The sequence below is a fragment of the Fonsecaea erecta genome (genome assembly GCF_001651985.1).
Source record: "Fonsecaea erecta strain CBS 125763 chromosome Unknown Scaff1, whole genome shotgun sequence".
Taxonomy (NCBI): Eukaryota; Fungi; Ascomycota; class Eurotiomycetes; order Chaetothyriales; family Herpotrichiellaceae; genus Fonsecaea; species Fonsecaea erecta.
This window is the reverse complement of record NW_017387244.1, coordinates 4534614-4559902: the sequence shown is the minus strand read 5'-3', so window position 1 is coordinate 4559902 and position 25289 is coordinate 4534614. Positions and strand designations below refer to the sequence as shown.

Here is a 25289-nt window from a genome sequence, read left to right as displayed (position 1 = left end):
CAGAAAACCGGACTTCCCCCTTCCCTCCCCTGCTGCCTCCAAGCGCCAGTGCAGTGTGCCATAATCCCAACAAGTCAATCCAGTAAACTTCACCTTCCCGGTCGCTGTGAATGCGCGCTAAGATGTAGATAATGGCATCGCTTTGCTCGTCTCTGCTGTGGTAATCTTGCATAGTGTCGGCCTTTGAACGGAGGTCACGATTTTGAGCGAACGGGTGGCATCGACCTTCCAAATGTTGTAGGAGAGAGGTGGAGGACGAGGGTGTTTGTCTCGGGTTGGCCAGGGTGGTCCTGTTGGAGCTGGGAAGCTAACCGGCCACTCCCACCCCTGCCGATTCATTATCCAAAGTATATTGTTATAATCTTCTCAAAGTCACAGGAGTAGCAGGCCGAGAGTCACGGCCACTGCCGTGCTCAGATAGGCAAACCGGCTAGTTGATAGTTCTATTGAGTCTGATGACAAAGACGAGGTTGTAAAGATCAGGTTGCTCGTGATCTGACTTGAGTTGAAGCAGTTGCTGGCATTGACTTCTGGGACATCTTCGGGTTCAGCAAAGGTGATGTCGACACAATTGTACAGGGCGGCACCATGAACTGCAGTTTCGATAAGTTGGATGGTCGCATTATCTCCGACATTGACCGTGACGTTGGCAGGAAGGGGAACTTGTGGGAAGCAGAAACTTCCTGGGTATGGATCTTTGCTGGGCCCAATAATTTGCACTCCGTTGAGCATGACATTGGACATATTTTGAGGAGTAGTCCCGAGACCAAGATTGATGTAAATGAAGGCGGTTCCATGGCCTTGGAACCAGCCCGGCTGGAACGCGACCGCACCGCCTTTCAAAGGCCATTTGGTTCGATTTTCCGAGGTGGGCATACCGCCGCCTGAAACAGTGAACCAGGTCAGTGACCCTGTGTGACAAGGGCAGAATGGTCATGAAACACATACACGGATACATCCATTGCATTCCATAAGGGTAAAGATAGTCCTGTTGTGCGACGGAGTTCCCAATCGCATATTGTCCCAGCCCATTTGTTTCTACTGTGGTGCCATTCGATTTCAGGTTGTCTCCCCTCCAGCCAGGATATGTGATGACCGTGTGCGCAGAGACGAGGCCGAGGAGCGAGAGGAGAACAAGTAGCATTCTGACAGTCGAACTGCAAGGCATCGTGACAAGGTCCCTCTTGTTCACGTCGGCTGACTTCCTGAGACTGCGGTATGGACGGTTGTCAAGAGGAAGATTGCACAGTCAAGTGTTCTTCAAGTATTATTGCTGACTTGGTGGCCGATCTGGTCGAGGGAAAGCTTGGTAGGCAAGGCCAACGAGGTCGCAGGCGGGGAGAGCTGCTGTCGAGATGGAAGACCCTCGAGAAGCCATGATAGCGAGCGCATCGGATTGTTATTTAGGTCTTTTCCCCTGTGGCCGGGTGGGATGGAGTAATGCAGGGCCGCATGATTAGGCCAGACGGGCAACCGCCCAGAAACGCCGTGACTGGGCTTTTCGGGATGTGAGAATTGTGTGTAGGGCCAGCTGTGAGTGGTTTGTGAGGACGGGTGCCACTTTTCGGAGAGTGCGAATGGTAGAAAGCAGGGTTGACAGGTCGAGAGCATCTGTGATGGCGGATGTGATTCGACGCGAGGCACGAGAGAGCACCAGCTGGTACATGTCCGTCGGGTGGCATCGATTGGCCAGCAGCAGCCTGGGTGGACATGTGGGGGATAGAATTGGACTGTCGCCGGCTGGTGCTTGGAGAGAAAATCAACCTTGCTAAGCGCCCAGATGTGACGAGGATATGGGAGATGCAGGTGTTGGTTCCACCTTTCCACCTTTCCACCTCACCTCACCTGTCTTCCCCTTCTCCCGCCCATCCAAGTTCATTGTCAATCACTTTTCGGAGTCTCTCCTCGGCTGACCAGCAGCGAGACTGTGTGTCTGGTGTCCCCTTATCTCAACACCACGCACACAACCCAGGGCGGCTGCACAGATTGCAAGCACTATGGTGGCGGTAGTCAGGAGAGAAGATGCAAAGTCAATCACTCTAGCAAGCCGCCACCAGCCAGTCGCTCCGGAAAAGGTGGGAAACGGCTCTTCTTAGGTCTTACTCCGGACTACGAGGTTCACGTCTCCCCAAATGGCGGGCCTGACGCTCGTGATTCGACACGTCAATCGATCCCTTTGTGCTGCCAAATGTTCCTTGGCCTGGCTACCACCTACTTGGTTAGCTCTGGATAGTGTTGCTGCTATCCGAGTGCGGCTTTGCCACATTTGGCCTGTTCTTATGTATGAATCTCCAATCCTTCGTTCGGACAAGGCTATATTTCTTTGTGACTACCCTCTTCAGCCTCGCCTTGACGCTCCAACTTGATGCTCAACAACACTGATTGATCTGGTCCATTGTCTTGGATGTCTGAGTACCTTGTGGATTTCAATTTATTGTTTTCCATGTCTTTCGGCCCGCCTCTTCTCCTCTTCGCCGATATGGCTCAAGTAAGCCAGTTCAAATGCATCCGGACGAGTGCAATACCGACCTTCACCGTGTTGCTTGCAAAGACAGTGATGTAAACCGTCCGTCGCTTACAAATAGACAGCTCCGATGGAAACTTCGAGCGTGCCGCCCCGTCTATATATTGTGGTTGACTGGACCGAAGGATGTGGTGGTCGGTCGACAGCACTACTCATCAACCGACAATCTTAACAAAATCTTCCCGAGAGCACGTCTTACGAGAATAGATAGCAGGTGATAGATTTGCTGCAAAAGTCTTCAAAGATCAACATGCCATCTTACTTGGTAACAGGCGCCAATCGTGGCCTTGGAGTAAGTCAGAAATCAAAACATTCCCACCAGACTCTACTGATTCCTCCACAGTATGGTTTTGTGAAGTATCTGGCCCAAAGGCCCGAGAACACCATCATCGGGATTGTCCGAGACAAAGCTGCCGCAGACAAGGCTGTTGCTGCAGATGGTCTCAAGAACGTCACCATGGTCCAGGCCGAGATCGCCAACTACAAGTCCTTGTTGGCAGCCAGAGAACAAGTGGTTAAGATCACTGGTGGTTCTCTTGATTGTTTGATCAACAACGCAGCGTTCATCGACAAATCAAGCCAAGGCAAGGCTCTCGACGAGTTCGAGGATGCGCCCGAGGTCCTGGAGCATGGCCTGGTTGAATCTTTCCACGTCAATGTCGTGGGACTGATTCACACCATCAACGCCTTCCTTCCGCTCATCAAAAATGGATCTATTAAGAAGGTGGTTCTAATCTCCAGTGGAATGGCTGATCCGGACCTTGTCAACTCAGGGATCTTTGCCGACGGTCCTTATACCATCAGCAAGGCTGCGGCAAATATGGCGATTTTCAAGTACAACGCAAAGTACAAGCAGGAAGGCATTTTGTTTTTTGCCCTGTCGCCCGGGGTCGTCGCAACCTGGGAGGGAGAGGACGAGCCTCCAGTGATCGCAGCGCTGAGGCAGGGGTATCCACAATGGAAAGGACCTCTGACTCCGTTGGAGTCGGCCGAGATGTGCGTGAAGGTGATCCATGATTTCAACGCCCAAGAGAATGGTGGCTCTTTTGTGTCTCACTTTGGCAACAAACAGTGGATGTGAGACTGTGGGAGAATACGGAGTACATAGATCTACAAAGGCTGAGGCTTCCCGGATGAACTTCGGTCACACGCTCGATAATTTCACTTGATTCGGGCACAAGTAAATATATTTGCTCAGTGCCCACAATGTAAATAAACATGTTCTGTCGGTCCGGACAATTCTCTGGCGGGACGCCAGGTCCGCTTGGTATGCACACGTGTTTTATCCAGTCAATGAACCATATGCAGCCCTCTCCAGACCAGCCGTCCCTTTCCTCACCCAGCGATCCTCACATATCTTGTTGCCCAGTAGGCCATACCTCCAGAATCTCCCCTCGAGATTCAGCCCACGGGTGTCGCCCAAGAAATGCCTCACACAAGCCGCAAGAAAAAGAACATCCATAGCAAGAGAAGGGAAATTGTAGACGATGATGGCTGGACGAGGGTCACCTCTAACTCTTCAACGCCTCCGACAGTTGAGCTGCGGAACCAGACCAAGGGCGAGTGGGAGCAGATCCCCAATGGGAGCGCCGGAGTGCACACACTCGTAGGAGGGCTTCGATCGCTCTCTTCGCCAATGCCACCCGTCAAGGGGTCAACGCTCGAGACGATGCGGGCGCAGTTCGCCAGAATCGAAGAGCGATGGCTAAAGACAGACCTATGCAGAAGGCTGGAGCAAATCCTAAGAGACAGGATCTTGACTAGAGGATGCCGCATCTCTAACTGTGCGGTGTTCGGGACAGGCAGCTTCTGCGGCGACGCGGTTCATTGGATTGACCGACACGAGTCGGCCTATTTCCAACTGGCGGCTTTTCGGACAGTGGTCCAGTCGATAGAACGAATGCAAGGACCTGTGCTGCAAGCTTACGCCCAGGAACCGTATTACAACGACCTCGATACGTGTTTCCTGACCAGTCTAAATATCACGAAAGTTGACCACCCCAGAGGATTCGAAGTCCTTGATGGAAATTCGTTCGCCTACTCTCCAGCTGCGGAACCAGAGGTTGAGAGCCAGATCACACCTCGAGCTCCTCGAATATGGCTGCATAGGTCGTTCGACTACTCAGGGGAGGGAGAAAAGGAATCAGACGCAAGCTCTCACACAAAAGCCCTGTATCAAAGGAGCCATGAGCATGCGGTACTGCCCGAGTCAGACCTCAAAAACTTGCCGTTCCATGGCTCCGTGATCTGGTGGCGCAAAACCGATGACACGGATGAGAAATAATCCAGGTGTAGGAACGATTCTTTCTATTCATTCCTGATCTATTTGATCTCTGTGCTTTGGACAACCGTCCCAAAGGCATCGTTCAGCTCCTTCAATACTGCCTCGGTGACCTCGGCTCCACCAAACCCGGGTATCTATCCAAGAGGTTAGAGACGATGTTGATCTGACGTGAAGGCATGGTGAAGTGCCACGGACGCGTGAGTCGACCGGACCATTGTCGGCTTCGGACATTGGAAAGGGAGAGGACTGGAGTCCACGAACGACTTACATCTCGATCTCCAATGGCATCACTGGCCAGGACGACGTTGTAGCCCAAATCATTGCCTGCTCGGGCCGTGGTGCTCACACAAACATGTGCCATGTAACCCGTCAGGACCGTCTTCTTCCCCCTCTCCCCCAAAGTCGTCAAGTACTCATGCAAATCGGTGCCGGTAAAACTGGAAATGGCTTCCTTGTGGATTACCTTCTCCCCAGGACGGGCTTTCAACTCGTCAAATTCCTCAGCAAGAGGCGTGTTAGGCGTGAATATCGGGGCGCCCTCTGGTGCCTTGTGGCAGACGTGGACGATGTTCTTCCCATCCCCAGCCGCACGGTATTTCTCCAGCAGCGAGGCTATGGCTTTGCGCGTCTGATCGACGTTGACGGTCTTCAGGTTGCCCTGGGCATATCTGAGCAGCAGCCAAAGTCAGGACCAGAGACGAGATGTGAGAAAGGGGAGTCGGTGGTTGCAGTGGTTTGGTTCAAGCATACTCATTCTGCGCATCGATGATGATCAGTGTGCTGTCGCTGGGGGAGGCCGTGGCGGGCGCACCGCCCAGCATCTCCCTCAGAGATTTGACTTGAGTCGCGGAGGCCATTGTGAGATGCTGGCTGACCTGGAATTGTGTCCAAAACGAGGGCCACGTCAACGTGAAGGGGGGAGGAAGGAAGGGGGGAGGAGTTGCTACTAAAGGGTGTTTTTATATATGTAATATGTTTTTGAAAGTTTCCCTTCCTTCCCTCCGCTCCACTATTGTTTACTCCCTCGGGGGATTTTTGATCATCCTTCCCAGTTCCTAATAATGGAACTATCTCGACATCTTGCCATGCGAGGAAGGGCGTTCCGGACATGCGGGCAACTCCCTCCCCTTCTTTGTCCCCACCAGCTCGCCAGCTCGCCTAGTGTGTACTCCGGATAATAACTTAAGTAGTGCAACCCCTCACTCGTCGTCATGGTATGTACAATATGTATGGTCCTCGGGTTTGTCGTCGACCTCATGACTAATTCGGTAACTAACCACCCCATGGGTGACCCATAACTGAGGAGGTGATGACACATTTACCGGTGACAATCCTGTTAAAATGTACGAGGTATTGTTACTTACTCTTTCTCCCCCACACACGCACCATCTTGTCGTTGTAAGTTCGCCGGGAGGGTGGGGGGGAGGGTTCAACGAAACGACAAAAAGTTTCAGCCTGGTATGGCTCAGTATGAGTTGAAAAAGGCAGCTCGAGGGGGGTTGCCGCGGGGGGGGGGGTTGGGATCTCGGGGGTTTTTTGGTAGAGAGCGCTTGCTCGCTCGGTATTGATACTGCATAATAGATCTTTGGGGTTTGTTTTTCGTGGGTTCGGCGCTAAATAGTCTGATTCGCTATTATGTACTCCGTACCTCCTATTACCTGGCCTCCTCCTCCGCTGGGATCTTTTGTCTCCGGTTGCGCATCCATAGTCCTATAGTCCTATTCATGCTTCTATTACTATAACTATGTCACTTCTGTTCGCAGGGGGCGGTCCTCCTTCGCACAGTCCGACAGCTTCTGGGTATCTCTGACCCCGGCTCAGGCTCAAAGAAGGGCGCGCCTACACATTCAGACACACACATAGGGTCGCTCTCTCTCTTCTTGCCCAACCTTCCTCCTTAATGTAGGTTAGGGCAACAACACCTGTGAGTGAGTCCCTCCCCGGTTTCATGCCCAACGGGCACGTCGACCCCCGCATGTATGGATGAGGAGGCGCCTCTGTGGCCTTTCAGCGAGTGGTGGGTGCTCGCAGGAAGGAAGGAATAAAGCCAGGACATTTATTTGCAATCAGGGAGCCCCTGTCCTTTGCTGCTGGATATTAGGCGGCTTGGAGGCGTCGGCACCGGCCAGTTGTCCTTGACGAGGAGTGTCGGATTTACATGTGAAAGCGCCTTTTTTGCCATCATGGAAGAGACGGCAGGGACCTCTGACCCAAGAAGGCGAGTTGTCGTCGCTTGAAAGTGAAACTCGCCAACGTAGCTCTTTCAGTGACAATCGCGCTCATGAAAAGTGCTGAGGGGGAAATTTTCGGGTGTGGGATTGAACTATTCGGCTTCCCACAATTTCGAATTCTTGTTGAAGCGGTGCCTGATCGAATATCGTCAGAAAACACTCGCGCCAAAACTGACTGCAGGGGTATTTATAAGGGATAGCGAGAACGTACCAGTGAAAGCGGGTGTTGCTCAGGGATTTCTTCCCGTACTCTTCGGCCAGAATCTTGGCTGGGTTGCGTGGGACTTTGACGTCGATGCCTTCAAAGGTTGAGTCTTGTAACGGGAACAAATCCTCCCTCTACAACTCAGACAGTTAGCAACAGCCCAGCCCATCTTGTTCCATTTGTCTGGGTATGAAGGGATGGTGTCAGAATTCGTTGGATACTTCGAGCCTAGTGAAGCACTATCTGGCGAGTAGACTGTCCAACGAATTCTAACACACCACTAGTGCCGGGGGCAGAGGAGTAGAGGTCAGAGGCGTGAGGAGGTAGAGGTTAGAGGAGGTAGTGGAGATTAGAGGAGGAGGCCTTATACATACTTGATATCGGTGACCGTCCTTCGAGAAGATAACGTCCTGGTCGAACGGAATGTGCTCCGTCCTGCCAGGACTGACGTGCACAGCAGTGATATCTATATATTTTCCATTCGTGGTATCGATCCACCGGCCGTCGATCTTGTTCGCAACATCTTTCGTTGATGCGATGGTGTAGTGAGGGTTGATATCCAGGAGATAGGTCCTGGGGCGGTCCTCGCCCGCCACGTGATACTGATACTGGCTCATGTTGTGAGAAGCCAATGCCGCCAGTGTCTGTATCGAGACTTGCACGTCAATGTCATTGTCCCAGGGGAGGAACTTCTGATTCCAGTGCCACCCCAACAAGGTGCCGTGGGCGATCCAAGTCTCGGCGCGGAGGTCGGCCATGGTCGCGGCGTAGGTTTTCATCAGCGCGAACAGCGCCGTCTTCGTTTCGTCGATACCCGGCGGCTCCGACGGGGCAAACCGCGGATCACAGTGGCTGATGGCGCCGAAGCTGTGCGTGTGGTATTCGAAGTTGATTTCCGAGAAGTACTGGTAGGTGCCTGGCATGGGCGGCAGCGGCCGCGCGGGCGAATTATTCCATAAATACAGCGTGTACACGAGAATGGTGATCACTCCGAGCGACCAGAGAAGCGACCTCCGGCTGCGAACGAGCATGAGGGCGGGTCGATTGCCGGGCTTTTTTCTCATCGTTGTCAAGAGACGCAGCAAAGAGTTATTGTTGAGTGAAGAGACGATGTTTCGCCTCCCCTTGGACAGTTTCGATGGGGTTTGGACCATTCGTGGTTGGACGTAGCGGGCCTTGAGACTAGCCGTATATCGTAGGATGCGTGGCTGCTTTTATAGCCTCGCTCGCTCATACTCAGGCGCTCCGAGGTGACTGCCCACGCCGCTATATCACGGCAATTAGACTACCTTTTCGGTAAATGAAGATGACCCTGGGCATGTAGGGACGAGCATCAAATAGCAAGTGCTCTCTCGACAGAAGCTGGTATTTCATCTTTGAAGACTTGTTGGCACACTAAAATCACAAAAATATACTATACAGAGATCAATCCCGCCTTTCGCTTGTGTCCCACTCAGCGTAGGGCAATATTTCAAGACCCGTCAGCCATATGCTTGGTCCACGCGGACTAGTTCCCCCAATACTGGGCGCCGCGCACGAACACTGCCGCGAACGATCAGACTCTCCCTGGCGCCCGTTCTGCTATGGGGCGGAAGACTCTGGCTGGCGTGAGAGACAGGCCAGGGAGAAGACTGGTCCCTTGGCGGGCTTTGATCAGGATTACATGGCCATGTCTGCGGTTGTCGTACCACAAGCCGCGAGGTTGGGGTGTCGTCCAGTTCCTCGTTCAATGGCTGTCTCGCAGACTGTGCTTCGTCGTCGTTATCATTATTATCATGATTATCATTGTCATCCTCGCCGCGGTCGTTCTTGACTTCGACCTGCGTGTTTTGCTTTTCCGTTTCGGTTCCGTGACAAGCGGTACACAAAACATCGAGATGATCGACCTCTCCGTCCGCGTCGTCGAAGATCAGCTCCACGTGGTCGCCATCAGGTTGGTGGATGGTCGACGTTGCCCGTATCCTAGCTAGACGACCATATGTTCGCCTCTCAGTGATTCCCGCAGCTGTTTTCGCAAGGGCGACATAGGAAGGGCGCGAGTTTTGTGACAAAGCAACAAGTTCCGAGATCGAATCCCAACTATCCGAGGATTGACTTTTCACCATGACGAAGACAATGTGCCCAATCGCCAGGATAATGTGCGCAAGGAGGACCACCATTGAGAGTGCCCCTTCGAGACTCCTCTTCAAAGCGAAGCCCGTGATCTGCATCTTGACACGAAGAGTCGTGACATCTGAGTCAGACTGCGAGGGCGCCCGCAGAGCATCAAGGCCATCGATGATGCGCTTATCAAAGTCAGGCAGCGGATCGAACATGGAGAACGGCCACTCTGCAGGTGATCCCTGGGTGTCGAAGATGCGATAACTTCCACTTCGGCTGAGACCGTCTGTAATGACGCTGCTAATGATTGACTCGAGCAGTACAGTCCGGCTGATACCCAATTGCCCGTCGTCGACCCATGCTTCAGCTAAAGACGTTCCATTGTGGGAAGAAAGGTCGTCAGCTAGACCGGAGGCACTGATGATACTCTCCATGGTGGAAGGAGTCCAAGTCGTCTCTGAGCTGAGTTCTGCATCTGCTACGTTTGGATTCAGCAAATTCAACCAATCGTCGTTGAAAGCAACTCGCCCATTGGTAGCCGGCTGTGACTGGCCCGGCGGGACGTTATGCCAGGATGGTATCCGACCTCCGTATTCTATGTTCCACGGGTACCATCCAGTCCAAAAGGAGTACTCGTCGGTGTACACGGAGGTTGGAACCCAACCAGCCTGGGCGGAACACCCCACTACGACTCTTGAAGTCTTGTTTATGTTCCATGCTGATTCGAGCACAGCCCCAATACTGACGGAACCAAATTGATCGGGCAGGTGAACCCAATGGAAGTGAATATGATCGACTGCTGTGGCGTTCAGACTGTCGACGGTCAAATCCGGGCCATCGGCATAATCGAAACGACCACTGATCGCTGGGAACCGGATTGTATTTGCCGACGCAGGCAAGTCCTGAGGCTCACCACATCGTACGGTTGTGATGGCAGAGAGTACGTCAACGCCGATTTTGCGGTCGTCGACTTGTCTGTCAGAGACCTTCATGTGCGACTCCAAAGCTGTCCACCATTTATTGGCTATTCTCTGCATCAGTGTTGAAGTCGCCGCATGAGGCTGAACAAAGAAAGTAGCCGAGCCAGGGCTGAAGGCAGTGACGTTTCTTGCGTTGCCCAGGACATAACGGGGCGGAACAGGAGAAGACGCGCTGCTGACAGGCCAGTAGAATCGAGATCCAGACAGCTTCTTAGCGTAGGCAGGGACGTCGTAGGTTTGAAAATTGGTGTAATTTACTCTGCTCCAGTGCTCTCGGATAGAAAGATAGCCTCCTGCAGGGCATATGGCGAGCTCTGTGGTTGTCGAGCCATTGCACATACTCACCAGTGCCGATGCATCGCTGGAGACGTCAGAGGGCCAAAAATCCTGCGCAGAGCCATTAAGATAGAAGTGTGTTCCACCAGCTTGCCAGGTTTGGGACGAAGGTACAATCAGCGTGGCGCTTGAAGGACCTGCGAGTGCAGCTATGAGGCCTGCCACGCAGAGGAGAATGATAAAGCCAGCCTTCCTAAGCCTGTCGCCGGGGGTCATGACGTTCAACAATCCACCACGGAATTCCTTGGTGAAGAAGAAATCAAAGCTGCCAAAGTTGAAACCTGATCCAACTAGGCCCAGCGGCAGACCTCCGCCATGCAGCAACTCATGCCTGACCGCATGAAAGATAATGACTGATAAACTGGCAACGATAAAGATTTCATGGATCTTGGCTGCGATTTGAAAACTCATCAAGGTGATGGTCTGCGAGGCAAAGTCTGCGCCGATGTAGATTCCGTGAAAGCTCAAGGCGAGGATGCCAATGGAGATTGCAATGGGAGGAGCATGAGGCGCGCACCGCCACAGTGCTTTCCAGAGCGAACTCGACAGAATGATCTTCTTCTGCTCTCCATTGTGCTGGACAGCGGCTTGGTTTTGAAGGGGTAGAAGAGAATATAGTCTGGAAAATGATGGCATGATGTAGGAAAGGATCAAGTTACTTCAGGGTAGACATAGGTACATACATGCGTGCATGAGGCTGACCAAATAGAAGAGGGGACTTGCAACACACATCTATGCTTTTTTGTCGGACCAGCCAGGACATGATTCGGTCTCTCAATGTTTGGGGTGGCCACAAGGTGGCAGGGCACTGAGACGTATCGACCCAGAAAGCGAGCTCGAGGAGAGCCATCAGCGTGTTCTTTTGCGTGTCTCTTCCTCGAGCTGGGGGGAGTGAGGCGCGATGCAGGCTATGGAAGGGGGTTAGACAGGCCCCAGGTTGCATTGGCGCTTGTGGCATGTTTGTTCTGAAACAGCCCGGGGACAATTATGTACATCTTAGGCTAGACTGTGCCATGTACCTTCAGCGGATATGAATGCTGGACATTCGGGCCAGCTCTGGGAATGGCTTGAGGTGTCTCGAGCGTCTGGGAGTTGCACACGGAGCCTCAGGGAGCCTCGTCGTGTGAGCCACAATGAAGCCGGCCAAGCACCACATGGCTCTGACGAAGCCATTGACCATCTCAGTTGCGGCAAATACCGCATACGCAGACATTGACGAGATGTTCTGATAGAGGCCTCGGACAAGGTTTGATTGACAGGTGGTCGGCTGGGCAGATCCGCCCGTGAAGAATCGTTGACGCCCAGTCAAGCTGCTGGCCGGAAGGAGCGGGAAGTGGCCGGGGCCCCTGAGCCTACTAGCCGTGTCCACTGTCCACTGTCCACTGTCCACTTCCACGGCCCAGAAGCGAATCTTCAGCTAATACTCGTCAATGACTAGCACGAGCAGGTATGTCCTGCGTACGATTACTGCGTAAGGCAACATCTAGTTCCCGCCTGGACTGACAATGAAACCTGGCCTCACTAGCCTCAGTCAGCTAGTTGTAGCCACTGGTGCTGGCTCCAGCAGCCATGGACTCTGGGGGCATCAGGCGCATCGCCTGGGGGCTTGCTTTCGTCGACTGCAAGCTCGCCAGTATTGTCTCTATCTTCTTCCCAGTCCAAATGCAGAATGCACCTCTTGCCAGTGTCTTCATGGCCGATGCATTTTCGTTACCGGATCAGCCCTCGACTGGTCTGGGTTCTGGGGGCCTTCTCACTTTTCTATACGCTCACGCTGTTATATTGCCGGTCTACTAGCTACCGCGATCCTTCATCTGTATTCTTTGACCCCAGTCGCGCCTATGGCCATCAGTACTCGGCACATCGTGCTGCGCAGGCAGAGGAGTACATCACCTCGATTAGTCGCTCAGGACGGCATAAGGTCGATCATGATGAGCCGCCTTTGATCTGCTTAGGCATCGCCACAGTCGCCCGTCGTGGCACGCAGTATGTGCGAACCACAGTGGGATCGTTGTTTGCAGGACTATCGCAGGATGAGAGGGACTCAATATTCTTTGATTTCCTCATAGGTCACACTGATCCGGCCAAACATCCCGTCTTCGCCGAACACTGGCTGGATGTCCTCCCTGATCGAATACTTCAGTACCCCAACGACACCGCAGAGCTTGACCAGCTGCGAATATGGGAAGAAGGAGGATGGTACAGGAATAAATCCATTCACGACTATAGATACCTGCTGGAGGACTGTTTTGATACTGGAGCCCACTATATTGCAATGGTCGAGGACGATACCTTGGCTGTCGAAGGCTGGTTCAGACGCTTGCTCAACGCTCTCACCCTCATTAGACTCAAGAAGGACGGTGCCCGTTCCGGCCAGCATTGGCTGTACCTTCGTCTCTTTTACACCGACGACCTGCTGGGATGGAACAGCGAACAGTGGCCGACGTATCTGTTCTGGTCTTTCGATGTCTGGGTCTTCCTCCTGACAGTTTTGTTAACAACCAGGAGACGCTTTCCGAGTCAGCTGGAATTCTTCACCAATGAAGTGGTGGCTGTGATCGCCCTCGTCTGCATCCCGGCCATGATCATCTTAGTCTTCCTCGCAGGGAAGCAGACGACCATGCCCATGAGGCCTGGCGTGCAAGAGATGAACAAATACGGATGCTGCTCGCAGGGCTTTGTCTTTCCCCGAGACGTGGTTCCACACGTCTTGGACAAGTTGAGGATTGAGACCAAAGGACTGGTCGACATGCAGATTGAAAAGATTGCAGATGCCGGAGGGTTCGTCCGTTGGGCTATCGTTCCACCCGTTTTGCAGCACATGGGCGCCACCAGCTCCAAAGGATATGGCTTTGACGATAACGCTCGGCGAATATGGAGCTTCCGCTTCGAGGAATATCCTTATGACTAGAAAAGTGACAAGGGATTGAACACCTTGGGTGCTTGGTTTCTACACAGTTGCTAGATGCCAAATGTAATTGGGGAACATCCATGTTGCTGAAATTATACTTGAGTATTTGAAGACGTCTGTGCTCAGACTTGATTTCTCCTAGAGGGTGGTAAATGTGGAGAGGCACAGTGAGCGACGGCCATACCATCTACTAGAACGCAAATCCATTGCGCCTATCCTTTCCTACATAGCCTACGTACCATGTCCATGTGTCCCAACAAGTGCTGAGAGGCACCAGCTATGTAGTCTACCCTCAGCCGAGTAAATAGTTGCCATGCCGCCATGTACATAATAGATTTGTCCAAGCATATGCACACGAATATATCCGGTATACCTGGTCCCGACGATGGCCCTAAGCCGAGCCCATCCACTTTGATATTACCACATGCTTGCAATCCTCACCTCACTTCGCCTCCTCCTCTTCCCAACTCGATTTCGAAACTACAATCTCGAACCGTGGATGATCTTCATATCCACAATCAACTCCCGTCCGCCATCATTGATGACCAACACCCGGACACTTCCTCTGCCGTCGGCGAACGCGCGGTCGATTCGGTTGAACAGACCGCCTTGATCAATGACCCTCAGTCCCTGCTTGACGTCGCCGCTCTCGGTCATACAGACGACCAAGCCGTCCTCGCGGATGTCCAAGACACGGTATTGCTTGAAAACAGGGCCAAGCATGGTCTGCACAACGACAGAGGGAGCAGGGTTGCTGATGAAAGAGCTCTCTTCGTGCAACTGGCGGGTGAACAGATCCACACCTAGGTAGCGGTATTGGCCAGTCTGGGAGGACATGCTGATCCGAATGACCTGCGAGGGACGGCCCTGGAGGAGGAGAATGTCACCGATGCGGATGAAGTGACATTGGATCGGGACACCCCGGCCTCCGAAACGAGGCTCGACGAAGCGCACCTGCTCAACGGAGCCATCACGGACGCGGGCTGGGCCGGTGGTTTCTCTCGTCTCCGAAATCACCACCTCCTCACGGCCGCCACCCTCATGATGGTGGTGGCCGCCGGAGAAGGGGTGCAAGATGCGGTCGGCGGCACGCTCCACGCCACGGCGGAAGCTGTGGTAGTTGCCCTCGTCGTCGTAGTAACCCATGTCTCTTCTGATTGGTTGATCGACCTTGATCTCTTCCTTTTGGACGGTGACGTTGGCTTGGACGGGACGGCGACGTTCGTATTCAACGTCGTAGGTGGGATCGACGCGGCGGCGGTACTCTCGCTCGGTGATGTCAAGCTGAGACTCTAGAGATTTGTCGTAGGTCTGACGGCGGTCAAAGTCTACTTCGACGTGGTCCCGGGTGTCTCGACGATCGATTTCGATGTCAACGTTGGTGGCACGAGTGTCTCGGCGTTCAACGTCAAAACCGTCAGCACGGGCTCGGGTGTCTCGACGGTCAACTTCGACGTTGACGTTGGAGGCTCTGTAATCAGTGGGTCCACGGTACCTATGGGGAGTGGGAACAGGTGAGTTAGCAACGCGGCGGAGGACTGAAGGGGTTCAATGCGTTAGAAGCACAGGCATAAATCCAAGCTGGGGACGCATGGAGACACGTACTTCTCGCGTGTGAGCTCTACCTCGGGGTATTTTCGATCACGCTCCTCGTAGATACGCACGTCCTCCCGTTGGTATTGATCGCGGCGTGGACGGCTGTCTCTATAGGAGATGTCGACTTCTTCCTTGGAAAATCGAGTATCTTCCCGTCCGACGCGCGAGGAGGTTCTGGGTAATTGGACTTCCCCTTCTACCTTTGTGACGGTAGTTTCTTCGGCAGAAGCGTCACTCCTGTACGTAGACGGGAAGACACTGATTGGGATTGGAACTCGGGCGTCAAAGTCCAGGTTGCCAGCTCTGAAAGGCGCCTCAACTCTCTTCTCCCTTGCGGCAGTCGAGAGTCAAGACTGTCTTTGGGGGAACTGGGTTATGTGGAAAAGAGGCGGGGGGGGGAGAAGAGTTGCAACGAGGAAGTTCAACAATGCACGCTGGACAAAAACGAGCAACAATGCTTGCAAAGATTTGGAGCAAAAAGGGCCAAATGGTTACAGAATGTGTGTGTGAAGGGGAAAGGGGAAAAGAGAAAAAGAGCTGGGACCACCAGCAACAAGAGGCCTTTTTAAGGAGGAGTGGTGGAGATTGGGCCAGCTGAGGGCGACTCATCGGTGCCCAGTCGACAGCCTGCGCCTGCAACACACAACAACCGACACGCTTGTTGATCCCGGTTGTCACGGTAGCGGAAACGCGAAATCCCAATGCAGTTTAGCTACTTCTCGGCCCATCCACCGCCCGTTTTGTGCCTGCGCCTGCGCCTGGGACCATGAAATAATCAATCCTTCATTTCTACCAGCTGATACTCAGGTTCTTTTCTGCGTTGAGAGCGACACAGAGAGTGTGATACTCGAATATCCGGGGAGACCACACACATCAGCTCCAACTCCGACCCGTCTGCATGGTGTGCCACACCTGCAAGCTCCGCTCTGACCTCGTCCTGCCCTCCTCCCTCGAGCCCAAAGAACATCCTCGTGTGTCCTGATCATTGGCCTGGTGTTACCCTCCTGCCTCACCAACGAAGCCAAAAGAATCCTCGCATGCACCCACTTCCACAGCTTCCGGAACCCATGTATCACATCTTACACACCCATCTACCACTTGACGTGAAGGGAGGGACATGCTTGACGCGTGGAGAAGGACGGCCTGGTCCTCGGCCTGCAGCTCTCAGCTGGCAACAGTCGAGCTAGCTGCATTGGCGCATATGCACCCTTGCCGGGGCCGCCTCCCACGCAGCTCGCAAACTCTCCCACCAACCGGGCCACGCCCACAGCCAGGCAGATGCAAAAAGGAAATGTATCCAAAGACAATCTGTCGTCAGGCTGATGAGGCATGTGGCATTTTGTCTCGATGGCTCAAGTCTTTTCTCTGTGCTCCTTCCCATGCCCGTTCCGCTACCCGTCAGAGTGGCCCGTGCGCTTGGTGTCTACGGTATCTATCCAACTTTTACCTAGAACAGGCCTTTCTAGATGCTCTCAAAACATAGTAAACCAACCGTCCAATTCAAGTCAACATAGGTCTGCCCTCGTAATCAAAAACCGTCCGACCCCATGTAGAACGTGCGCCTTGCTATGCCTTTCGACCTCACAATTGGTGTATCCGGCACCCCTCCATTCCAAAGAGCACTGCCCGCAAAGTATATTCGGCGTTAGTGCCTCTGCACACAGTTCCATTCATACTGCATTCATGATTAGCCAAAGCTCTTCGCTAGACAGCATATCAAGGCGGAGAAACTCACCACTCGCCCGTCTTCATCCCCCGTGTAGACAACTTGGGGCATTGGTAGGATGCAGCTGATCCCTGCATTCACATTTGCTCCATCATCCCGGCTGCCGTCAGCATGGTTGAGCTGCCGAATGAGCTCCAACTCAAACCGGCCATCACGCACCACTTTGCTCCAGATGCGGACCTGGCCCCTCTTGTGGCCGGTGAAGACGAGGTCTCGTTCCAGCCACTCGTTGCCTGCGCCTTCGTAGCAGGCGCACGAGACAATGCTCTCCTGCGAGCGATCTCCCGACTCCTGTCGCAGCAGCAGATCGCCATTCAGGGTATACATGCTGATCTCATGTCCACGGCAGAGGACAATATTCCCGGTAACGTCGTTGATAGCTGCACATTGCACGGGCAGGTCATCATCCAGCTTGCGTATGAACTCGCTCCGATTGAGATCCCAGAGCATCACCTGTCCATCCGTCGAAGCCGACAATAACGCATTGAACGACTTGGATATAGCCAAAGAACTCACCGGCTTGCGGTGGCCAAAAAGCGTGGCGCGCGGATGTAATTCCACGCTCTTCCCACTATCGATGACGGTCCACACAGCCACGGTGCAATCGGTTCCAGCCGTGATCAACGTTTTCCCGTCCGCGAACAGTGCACACGACAACTGTCCAATATGCAAATGCTCAAAGAGCCCGAGCTGCTTCCTGCTCTCGGTCGAATAGAAACGGACGCTGTTGTCAGAAAAGCCCCATTCAAGGTACATCTCGTAGTCCGGCGGAATATTCAGTCTGAAAGGTCCCGAGCACAGTAACCGGTCAGACTTCCAGGAATATCTGAGTGAGGCCACTCTTTCCCCAGCCTCGAGGAGAGTCGAAGGGATACGGGTTAATGATTCTGCGGCAGTGTCAAGCCGCTTGTAGCGATGCCGGATCTGTTCCCGCGCGGGATGAGGTTTGGTAAAGACTTGGTATGGTGTCTGGCCAAAATTGTGGATGATTCCGATGGTTGCAAGCCGTTCCAAGGGGTCGCTAATGGCGTCCAAATTCTTCGCACCTTGATATGACAGATAATGGAACACGTTGACGGCTTCCACGGCGGCTTCGCCCTTCTGTTTACTTCCAAATATCAGATCAATCCATTTGTGTAAATTGCGGCTAACATAAGGACTCTCGAGCGCCTCGCGCTGCTTTGCAATGAAGATGCGAGGGTCACCCTTCGCCCACGGAGGTAGCTCGACATTTCCAATCGACTGCGAGGTTTGCCTGGTACCGAAGTCGAAGTCGTTGACGTTGACCAGAAATTCGGGCAGGTAATAAAACTCAGGGGTCAATTCACGGACGTCGGTCATGTTCATTCGGGCTGCTGACCTCCAAGCTCCCTCGATCGAAAAGAACATGCGATCGGGGTGATCGAATGTGCCGCCTTGCAAGAGGAGATATGACTTGACGAAGGGTTGGAGGCGAATCAAGTAAGATGTCACAATCATCGCCGAGGAATAGTGCGTTCCATAATGAAAAGCCGGGGTATTGTTGTCGCCCATTTCCGCAAAAGTTTGGTACCGTTCTCTGAACTCTCTCTCGCGTTCAATCGTCTGGCAGCCCATGGGTTTGGAAAGATCGCGAAATGTCCTTGGATCGGTGAGGTCTAGTTCTTCGCTGGTGTAGTCTGCGATGACCCATGGAAATACGGGATATTGTGTCAGATCATTGTACGTTCTTCCTGCCATCGTGTTGATCAGCATTAAATAGTGGAAATTCGACATTTCCCCCTTTTGCCATTTCCGAGTTGCAGCCAAAGAGCTTGACTGCTGGCCGAACACATTGGCAAACTTGGACCCCAGGGTTTGTGGCTCGTCATCCACGCTCCTCAAAGTCTCATAGCGCCAAGCCGTTTCCGAATGACTGCCCTGTCCACTGGGTGAAGGAGCTTTGGCGCTGATGAGACCGTGCAAGTCATTCCGGAGCTGGGGCGAGATCACCGTCAACAAGTAGCTTCTACCATCGCCGAAGAAGATCTCGATTGCGACATCTCGAAAAAGAAACCGTCGTTTGGAAACACTGATAATATCAGACCACTTCCAGCTTCGAGTGCCATGTTCGTCACTCCGGGAAACAATTTTGCGTTCTGTGACATCTCGCCCAGAGATCATTCGTACATAAGGATCTCGCTCTTCTTGTGGTGCTTGCCAAACATTCACAATCTCGCCGTCAGAACGTTGGAAGAAATTGTCGAGGATATAAATATAGTCCTTGCCCAGAATCAGCAGTCCCTCCACTGCTTCAAGTCCCAGAATGCGCGAAATGTTGGCGACGTGCTTGACCTGGTCTCCGCGGTGAAGGCTGCGCATCACCTTCCGATTCTTGTCTTCGAATTCATCCATCTCGGCATTGGGATCTTCGACCAATTCGAAACTCTCCTCGCCTTCCATGGCTTCGCTCTGGCTTTCATTGTCGGCTGCCTGATCTGGAGTCTGGCCAGTGCCTTCTTGAAGTGCAGGGAATGGCTCCGTTCCGGAGCTTTTGGGGCTATCGACACCAGGCGTTGCGCCGCCTGGTGTAACACCTATCGATTCCGCCGCAGACATTTTCGTATTCCTGGTATCAAGCCGCAGTTGTGGCATGTCAGATCCCTTCCTCCTTGGCTGCTGATCGTCTTCGGTGTAGGTGTAGTCCTCGTGCAATCGCATACGCATTCGATTACGCCCTTCCGTTTGGTCCAATCTCCATTTTCTCGGTTTATTGGTAGCAAACAGCCCTGCAGGTTTACTCGTATCCCTTTGCATCCGATTGAAGCTGGCTTCAGTGTATACCAGGTCATCCTGCTGGTCTTGAAGCAGTCTCTGGTGCTTGAGGTATTCCGAGGAATAGATGTTGGCAGTCCAATTCTCGAAAGCAATTTCATGGCGACGAATCAAATCGTCACGGTCAGCCTCTTCTCGTGCCCATTGCTTGACCTTTTCTCGCCGGCGGGCTATCCTTAACCGGCCATTTTCCTCAGTCCTCTTGTTTTCTGTGGTAACAAATGTATTCCACTGCTTCGAAAGGGTGTCAAAAAACAAAGAATCCAGCTCGCTGCGGTGCTCGTCGACCCAATAAAGGAAAGTTTCATTGTCAAGTTCAACCAGCTTCGAAAATCCGCCAGCTAAGCCTTTCTGCTCAGACGTGTCTGTTTGCCCGAAAATTGCCGCTGCTTCGTCAGGCTTTTGGACTAGTATAATTCTCCACAAATTGGCTGCGGCTTGACGGACAGCATCGGTGGAGGAGATGAGGTTCGCATACAGAAGGTAGCAAATGAGCTGCAGATTAGCTGATTGAGTGTCTTCGCCTGAGAGCAGGACTGTCTGCCAGTATGTCAGCTTTTCCAAAAAGGGTAACGAGTCGTTGTCGTGGATAGATGAGAGACTAAGGAGAACTGTCCGGAAAACGACGGCGCGGATGATGGCGATTGTTTGCGCGCATAGCCGTACGCTCTTCAGTTTGGCAATATCAGGACGTTGGAGATATTCTAGTATAGATCCTGACAAGTCGAGTACCGGGTCGGCACCGCCAATGAACCACCCTTCAAAGAGGGCCTCTTCAAGATGTCCAAAGAGGCGGGCTAGGTTGATCAAAACTCTCGGCTCCGTCAGGATCGATTGATTGAGTGCTATATGGTTCGCGAGCTGCGATACGGTGTTCCTCAAGATCCAGGTTTCGAAGTAGGATTGGTGCTCGATGAATCCAGGCGGCGTCTTCAAGAAGAGGCCGAGTCCTGGAAATTCTTTCCGAACAAGGATCTGGTCCAGGAAAACAGATATAACTATCTCCAGCAAACCCTGAACAATAGAATGACCATCTTGAAGTTCTGGCAACTTGCCCATGGCAAAGTTCGAGCCAATCGAAGTTGAAACTGCCGTGTTGGTGGTAGAACCATTTTGGTGGGCTTGCTCCTTCGCAACGAGGACAAAAGACGAACCTCTTCGGAGAGTCTTGCCTCTAGTCGTTGTAGACGAGGTTTCTGTATCTACAGTCCGGATAACAGGAGGAGTGGTCGAGAGCGGATGAACAACAATGTCCCCGCCATCAAAAGTCAGCGTTGAGTCCCGAGCATCCAACTCCGTTTTTGCTTCAACCACATCAGAGCCGACCACAACAGGGAACAGAACGGCGAGTAGATCCTGGATGTACGAAGACGAGACTGCGAAGTCTCGGAACTTCTGTGACCTCGTGTGGAGATCGGCGAGAAATTGGACGACAGTGTTGAATGTCTCGACGTGTTGGCTTGTGACGATCGTGAGCAGTGGATTCGGTGGAGCCATGGTTGACATAGAAAGTCGCTCGGGAGGTCCGCTCAGCTCTTCCAGTGGCGGCGCCAGAAACGAAGCAGCTTGGTGCTTTTTCGATGACACGATTGTTTTCAGGCCGCTTTGCAACATACCCGTAATGACTTCGAGGATTTCTGGATAGAAAACCGAGAGCTCTTTTTTGTTGGCAAAGAGGTCGATGAATCCGTACAGATCGAAGTTTCTGTCCAGATCTAGATTTGCAACATCGAGATCAAACAATACGGCGAATAAAGCCGGCCATAATGCTGGAAGATGCCACCATCTCTTCAGACGATATGCCATGATGGTAAAGCCAGAGGTTTTGGACGTGTCCTTGAATTTTTTGACGTAGGCGTCGCCGTGTACAACGAGCAATCTCGCCAAAATCCTCATCGAAAGCACCACGACTTCTGGCGACGTCTCGGATAGCAGATACAGAAGCCACTTGTTTGTAACGGTCTTCGCAAATTTCTTGATCAGGCTGTCGTCATCTTTGCGGCACAACATCTCTGAATAAAGGCGGAGAACCTCCATCCCAATCTCGAAATGTGACAGAGTCGACGTGGCTTCATCCTTGGAGCCATGTGATGAACCAGTTGACGAACTTCTCTGTCGTACGTCCCTGCGGATGGTTTTCCGCGCTTGTAAACCCAGATTGCGTTTGTTCACGGAGAACGTTATGAACAAGGCCAGCGAACGTAGAGTTTCTGCTGACAAGGTTTGAGGTAAGAGGACTTTAATTGCAGCCATGTACTGTGGCATGATGGGCCGCATCACAGGTTCTGATTTCAGAGCTTCCATCAGTCGTTTGAGCACTCTCATTCTTGTTAGTCTCTTCAAGTTGAACCGTTTGTATTCACTTTGCTCCGCAAACACCAAGAATTGGTCAAAGTATAATTGTTGCACAGGAAGTGGTCCACATCTCCAGAGGCTCGTGTCTGCTACTAAGACTTTGTAGGCCAAAGGATTGTTGATGACAGATTTTGTCAGATCCTCAGAATTATAGCCGGTGAAAGAAAGGATGGATGTCAATACTCTCATGCTCAACCCAGTCCTATCGAGTCTCGATGTTGGAATTGCCCAAGCCACTTTTGTAGCTTCACCGTTGTTCTGGGAGGGGAGGGTGAGCTTTTCCTTCAGGAGCATTGCTAAAATTGCGTAGCCGCCATCCCTTTCCATCACTTCGCTGTTTCTCCAACTATGGCGGACGGTTTCCAGGAGGATGTCCACTGCGAGGGCAACGTCTTCTGTCGTCCGTGCACGTTGAACGAGGCCCAGTCCGACCGCACCGCAACCGCCCAAACGCCAGCTGGCATCGTCCAGAGACTGCGGAACCGTCACCGTGGGGTCACCCATGAGCAGGAAAACGCCTCTTGCTTGAGTCAATGCATCATTGATTGAAGGCACTGCACCATTAATAGCCACAGCACTCGTACCGGAACGGGTGTAGGCCACCAAGTTTTTGGCTGCCACTTTTGACAATGACTTGACCAATTGAGTTTCATCAATGTTATTTCGATCGTCATTATCGAGAATCGTCGCAGGGGAAACATTGATCAATATTTTGTCCTCGCGGATGAGACTGCTTGCCTTCTGACGGATCGCCATTATGAGTTCTGACTGTTCCTCTTTTCCGGGATGCAATATTTCGTTTCGCAAGTTCAGCGCTGCCGAGGCCTCGTAGGTCTGGAAAGAACCAAGGCAGTCCTGGAAATTACCATGATACTTTGGACCGAGATAGTAAAAGACGGCAATCAAGTCGTCGCTCATCGTTTCTTGAAACAGAATTGCAGAGCCAAGTGACCACTTTGATAGACAAGCTACTCCAGCAGAACTCGGGGATAAATCTTGGGGTGTACCAAAGAACGCTTGGACCTTGACATTGTTTTGGCTTCGGTCATTTGGAGGCGTAGAAGGATAATTTGCCTTTTGTTGCTCGATGAACTCCCCATCCACAAACAGCAAGGCCTTGGAAGAAGATGTCGTCCGTGGTCGCTTGTGCACCACACAAATGTGATACCATTGATCTGGCTGGAAAGCAAATGATTTGAATCTGACACTGGGCCTGCTGCCTTGGATCGCAGTCTGTAGAATGAGGTGATGAGTGTCTTTCTCGAGATATGCTAGAACGAAACAGGTTTGAGTCCTGTCAAAAGCGCCAAACAGTGTAGTGTGGGCTTGAGTGTCGAAAGCGTCAAATCGTGCCCAGAGGCTCAGTGTGTATCCGCCAGTGTCAAGGGGTGGGAAAGGTCTACCAAGAGTGGCTAATTCTGTGGATGCGTAGCCATGCTGGGACAAGTCAAACTGCAGACTCGGTGGCTGCCGAGAAACAATGATAGCATCATGGAGGAACGAAGCTGCATCGGAAGACGAACTGGCCCTTTTGAAGAGAAAATGGGCATCGTCCAGGTTGGAGACACCCTCTTGGCACAAAAACAGGGCCACTTCCTTCATCAGCCCCCTTTCAGTGGCAGATAGTTGCTCTTCGAAGATCAGCTTCAGCACCGCAGTAAAAGTACCAGCTGTGTGCGCGGAGACAATATTCTGCCGTGATTTCGAAAGTATCTCCCCGTAACTGAGTGGCAGGGCAACTCTCAGAAGTCGTTGAGGGATCTTCTCAGCCTTGATACCCGTGGTCCAGAGCCCAAGAATCAAAGTTAGCAGCTCCGGCACTGCCAACTCACCAACCTGTGCCAGTGACTTGACTATGCCTGCCCGTGCTGTAATAATCGTTTCTTCCGAGAAGAGATCGACGTCTTGTAAGCTTGTGGACCGGTCCAGAGCAGTGTAAATGTCCTCAATTATTTCCACGCCAGTAGCTGTTGCAAGGAGAATCCCAAACAAATGTTCCAAGTGTAGATCGTCGCCTGTCTGACTAGATATGAGGGTGAAGAATTGTTCAAGCGTGCGGTGCAGAGAGTCCCAACCGCCATCATCCACCTTTGTTCTGAAGTATCTCTGATTCCCCTCGTGCCCTTCCAAAGCCGCTCCCAGGACGCCGAACCATTGTGAAAGAGACTGAAGAAACGACTTCGCGTGGACAGAAGGGTCGGTTAGCACGGAGTAACTGTCAACGAGCGAGCGAAGGAGGCGAAGTAACGCTTGGAAACCACCCGCTCGTCGAAAACCACTGTGTGCTCCGTGAATATCACTATCGTCTTTCAGAAAGTGCCGCAACTGCTGCAAGCAGGTTGCCTGATCGAGACTGTTTTGCAGAGCATTGTAGGAGTTGTAATTGAGAGTATCAAGGCTCTTGACGAGTTGTGCAATGTCCTTGTCTTCCGGACGAAGGATGTCTGCGGTGGAAACAGCCCGCGCACGAGTGTGAGTGTTAACGGTGAGGCCCATGTCTTTGTACAATTCGGGCCCCCCTCTCTTGTGGCCTTAGCACCGTAGATGAGATTCGCTGCGACGGCATAGGGAGAATTGAAGGTGTGACATAGGACGTTGGGCTAGGAGGAGTCTGAGGATATAGTCAGAGACCGGTCCAGCATACGGCAGGGCATCGAACAGTGAGCATCGAGAAACGCCGTATGCTCACGCAGCGGGGAAGAACTAGGTACCTTTCACCAACCGCGAGGCTGCAAGAGGGCGTGGAAGAGGGAATGAATAATAGTGTAAGATTCCAATCTCAAGCAGTAGACCTAGTACAGAAGACAACAGTTCACTCCTGTGAGGGCTGAGGGAGCATTCCACCGCACAGGAAGGGGGGGCCTTTGGTGAAGATGGAAAACTGCGGGTGACGTTGGAGTCCGCACTGCGTCGGAAACGCTAGATCTCGATTTTGGCCCCCGAACATCACCTCAGCCACCAACGACAGAGCGGCGACCGAGATCCTCAATACATAACAGAGCACTTCGAACCAAAGATGTACCCACGCGACGGGATCTCCGGGTAATGTTCCACAGGACTGACAATTCCCGCGCCTTGGTCTTGAACACATCAATATAAAGATATTTCGCATAGAGCACAGCCTCGTTTCCTCCTCCCCACAAGTGGTCGATTCACACTGGAAGTTGACATGTCAGGCTAGCCGGAAGCTACAACATTGAGGTTGGTGTGACCTCCGATGAGTTGCGAGCGGTGCAGCCCGCCCTGAA

At 52.5% G+C, this 25289-nt stretch overlaps 8 protein-coding genes across 8 annotated transcripts; 3 read left to right on the top strand and 5 right to left on the bottom strand.

The window, feature by feature from the left end:
- Positions 1–372: 372 nt before the first annotated feature.
- AYL99_01635 (hypothetical protein) lies at positions 373–1168 on the bottom strand (the record flags this gene model as incomplete). The annotated part of the gene is made up of 2 exons (XM_018833151.1): positions 373–884; positions 949–1168. 2 exons carry the CDS (start codon positions 1166–1168, stop codon positions 373–375), a joined length of 732 nt encoding a protein of 243 aa, XP_018699030.1.
- Positions 1169–2774: 1606 nt separating this feature from the next.
- AYL99_01634 (hypothetical protein) lies at positions 2775–3605 on the top strand (the record flags this gene model as incomplete). Its single annotated transcript, XM_018833150.1, has 2 exons — positions 2775–2816; positions 2868–3605. 2 exons carry the CDS (start codon positions 2775–2777, stop codon positions 3603–3605), a joined length of 780 nt encoding a protein of 259 aa, XP_018699029.1.
- A 345-nt stretch (positions 3606–3950) lies between these two features.
- Positions 3951–4808, top strand: AYL99_01633 (hypothetical protein; the record flags this gene model as incomplete). Its single annotated transcript, XM_018833149.1, has 1 exon — positions 3951–4808. The coding sequence occupies one exon, from the start codon at positions 3951–3953 to the stop codon at positions 4806–4808; it is 858 nt and encodes a 285-aa protein (XP_018699028.1).
- A 38-nt stretch (positions 4809–4846) lies between these two features.
- On the bottom strand, positions 4847–5665 carry AYL99_01632 (hypothetical protein; the record flags this gene model as incomplete). Its single annotated transcript, XM_018833148.1, has 3 exons — positions 4847–4942; positions 5077–5476; positions 5559–5665. The coding sequence occupies 3 exons, from the start codon at positions 5663–5665 to the stop codon at positions 4847–4849; spliced, it is 603 nt and encodes a 200-aa protein (XP_018699027.1).
- Positions 5666–7131: 1466 nt separating this feature from the next.
- Positions 7132–8308, bottom strand: AYL99_01631 (hypothetical protein; the record flags this gene model as incomplete). The annotated part of the gene is made up of 3 exons (XM_018833147.1): positions 7132–7174; positions 7251–7378; positions 7619–8308. The coding sequence occupies 3 exons, from the start codon at positions 8306–8308 to the stop codon at positions 7132–7134; spliced, it is 861 nt and encodes a 286-aa protein (XP_018699026.1).
- Positions 8309–8725: 417 nt separating this feature from the next.
- Positions 8726–11296, bottom strand: AYL99_01630 (hypothetical protein; the record flags this gene model as incomplete). The annotated part of the gene is made up of 1 exon (XM_018833146.1): positions 8726–11296. One exon carries the CDS (start codon positions 11294–11296, stop codon positions 8726–8728), a length of 2571 nt encoding a protein of 856 aa, XP_018699025.1.
- Positions 11297–12329: 1033 nt separating this feature from the next.
- AYL99_01629 (hypothetical protein) lies at positions 12330–13571 on the top strand (the record flags this gene model as incomplete). Its single annotated transcript, XM_018833145.1, has 1 exon — positions 12330–13571. The coding sequence occupies one exon, from the start codon at positions 12330–12332 to the stop codon at positions 13569–13571; it is 1242 nt and encodes a 413-aa protein (XP_018699024.1).
- Positions 13572–14051: 480 nt separating this feature from the next.
- AYL99_01628 (Beige-like protein) lies at positions 14052–24537 on the bottom strand (the record flags this gene model as incomplete). The annotated part of the gene is made up of 3 exons (XM_018833144.1): positions 14052–15066; positions 15177–15298; positions 16903–24537. The coding sequence occupies 3 exons, from the start codon at positions 24535–24537 to the stop codon at positions 14052–14054; spliced, it is 8772 nt and encodes a 2923-aa protein (XP_018699023.1).
- Between the last annotated feature and the right edge of the window lie 752 nt (positions 24538–25289).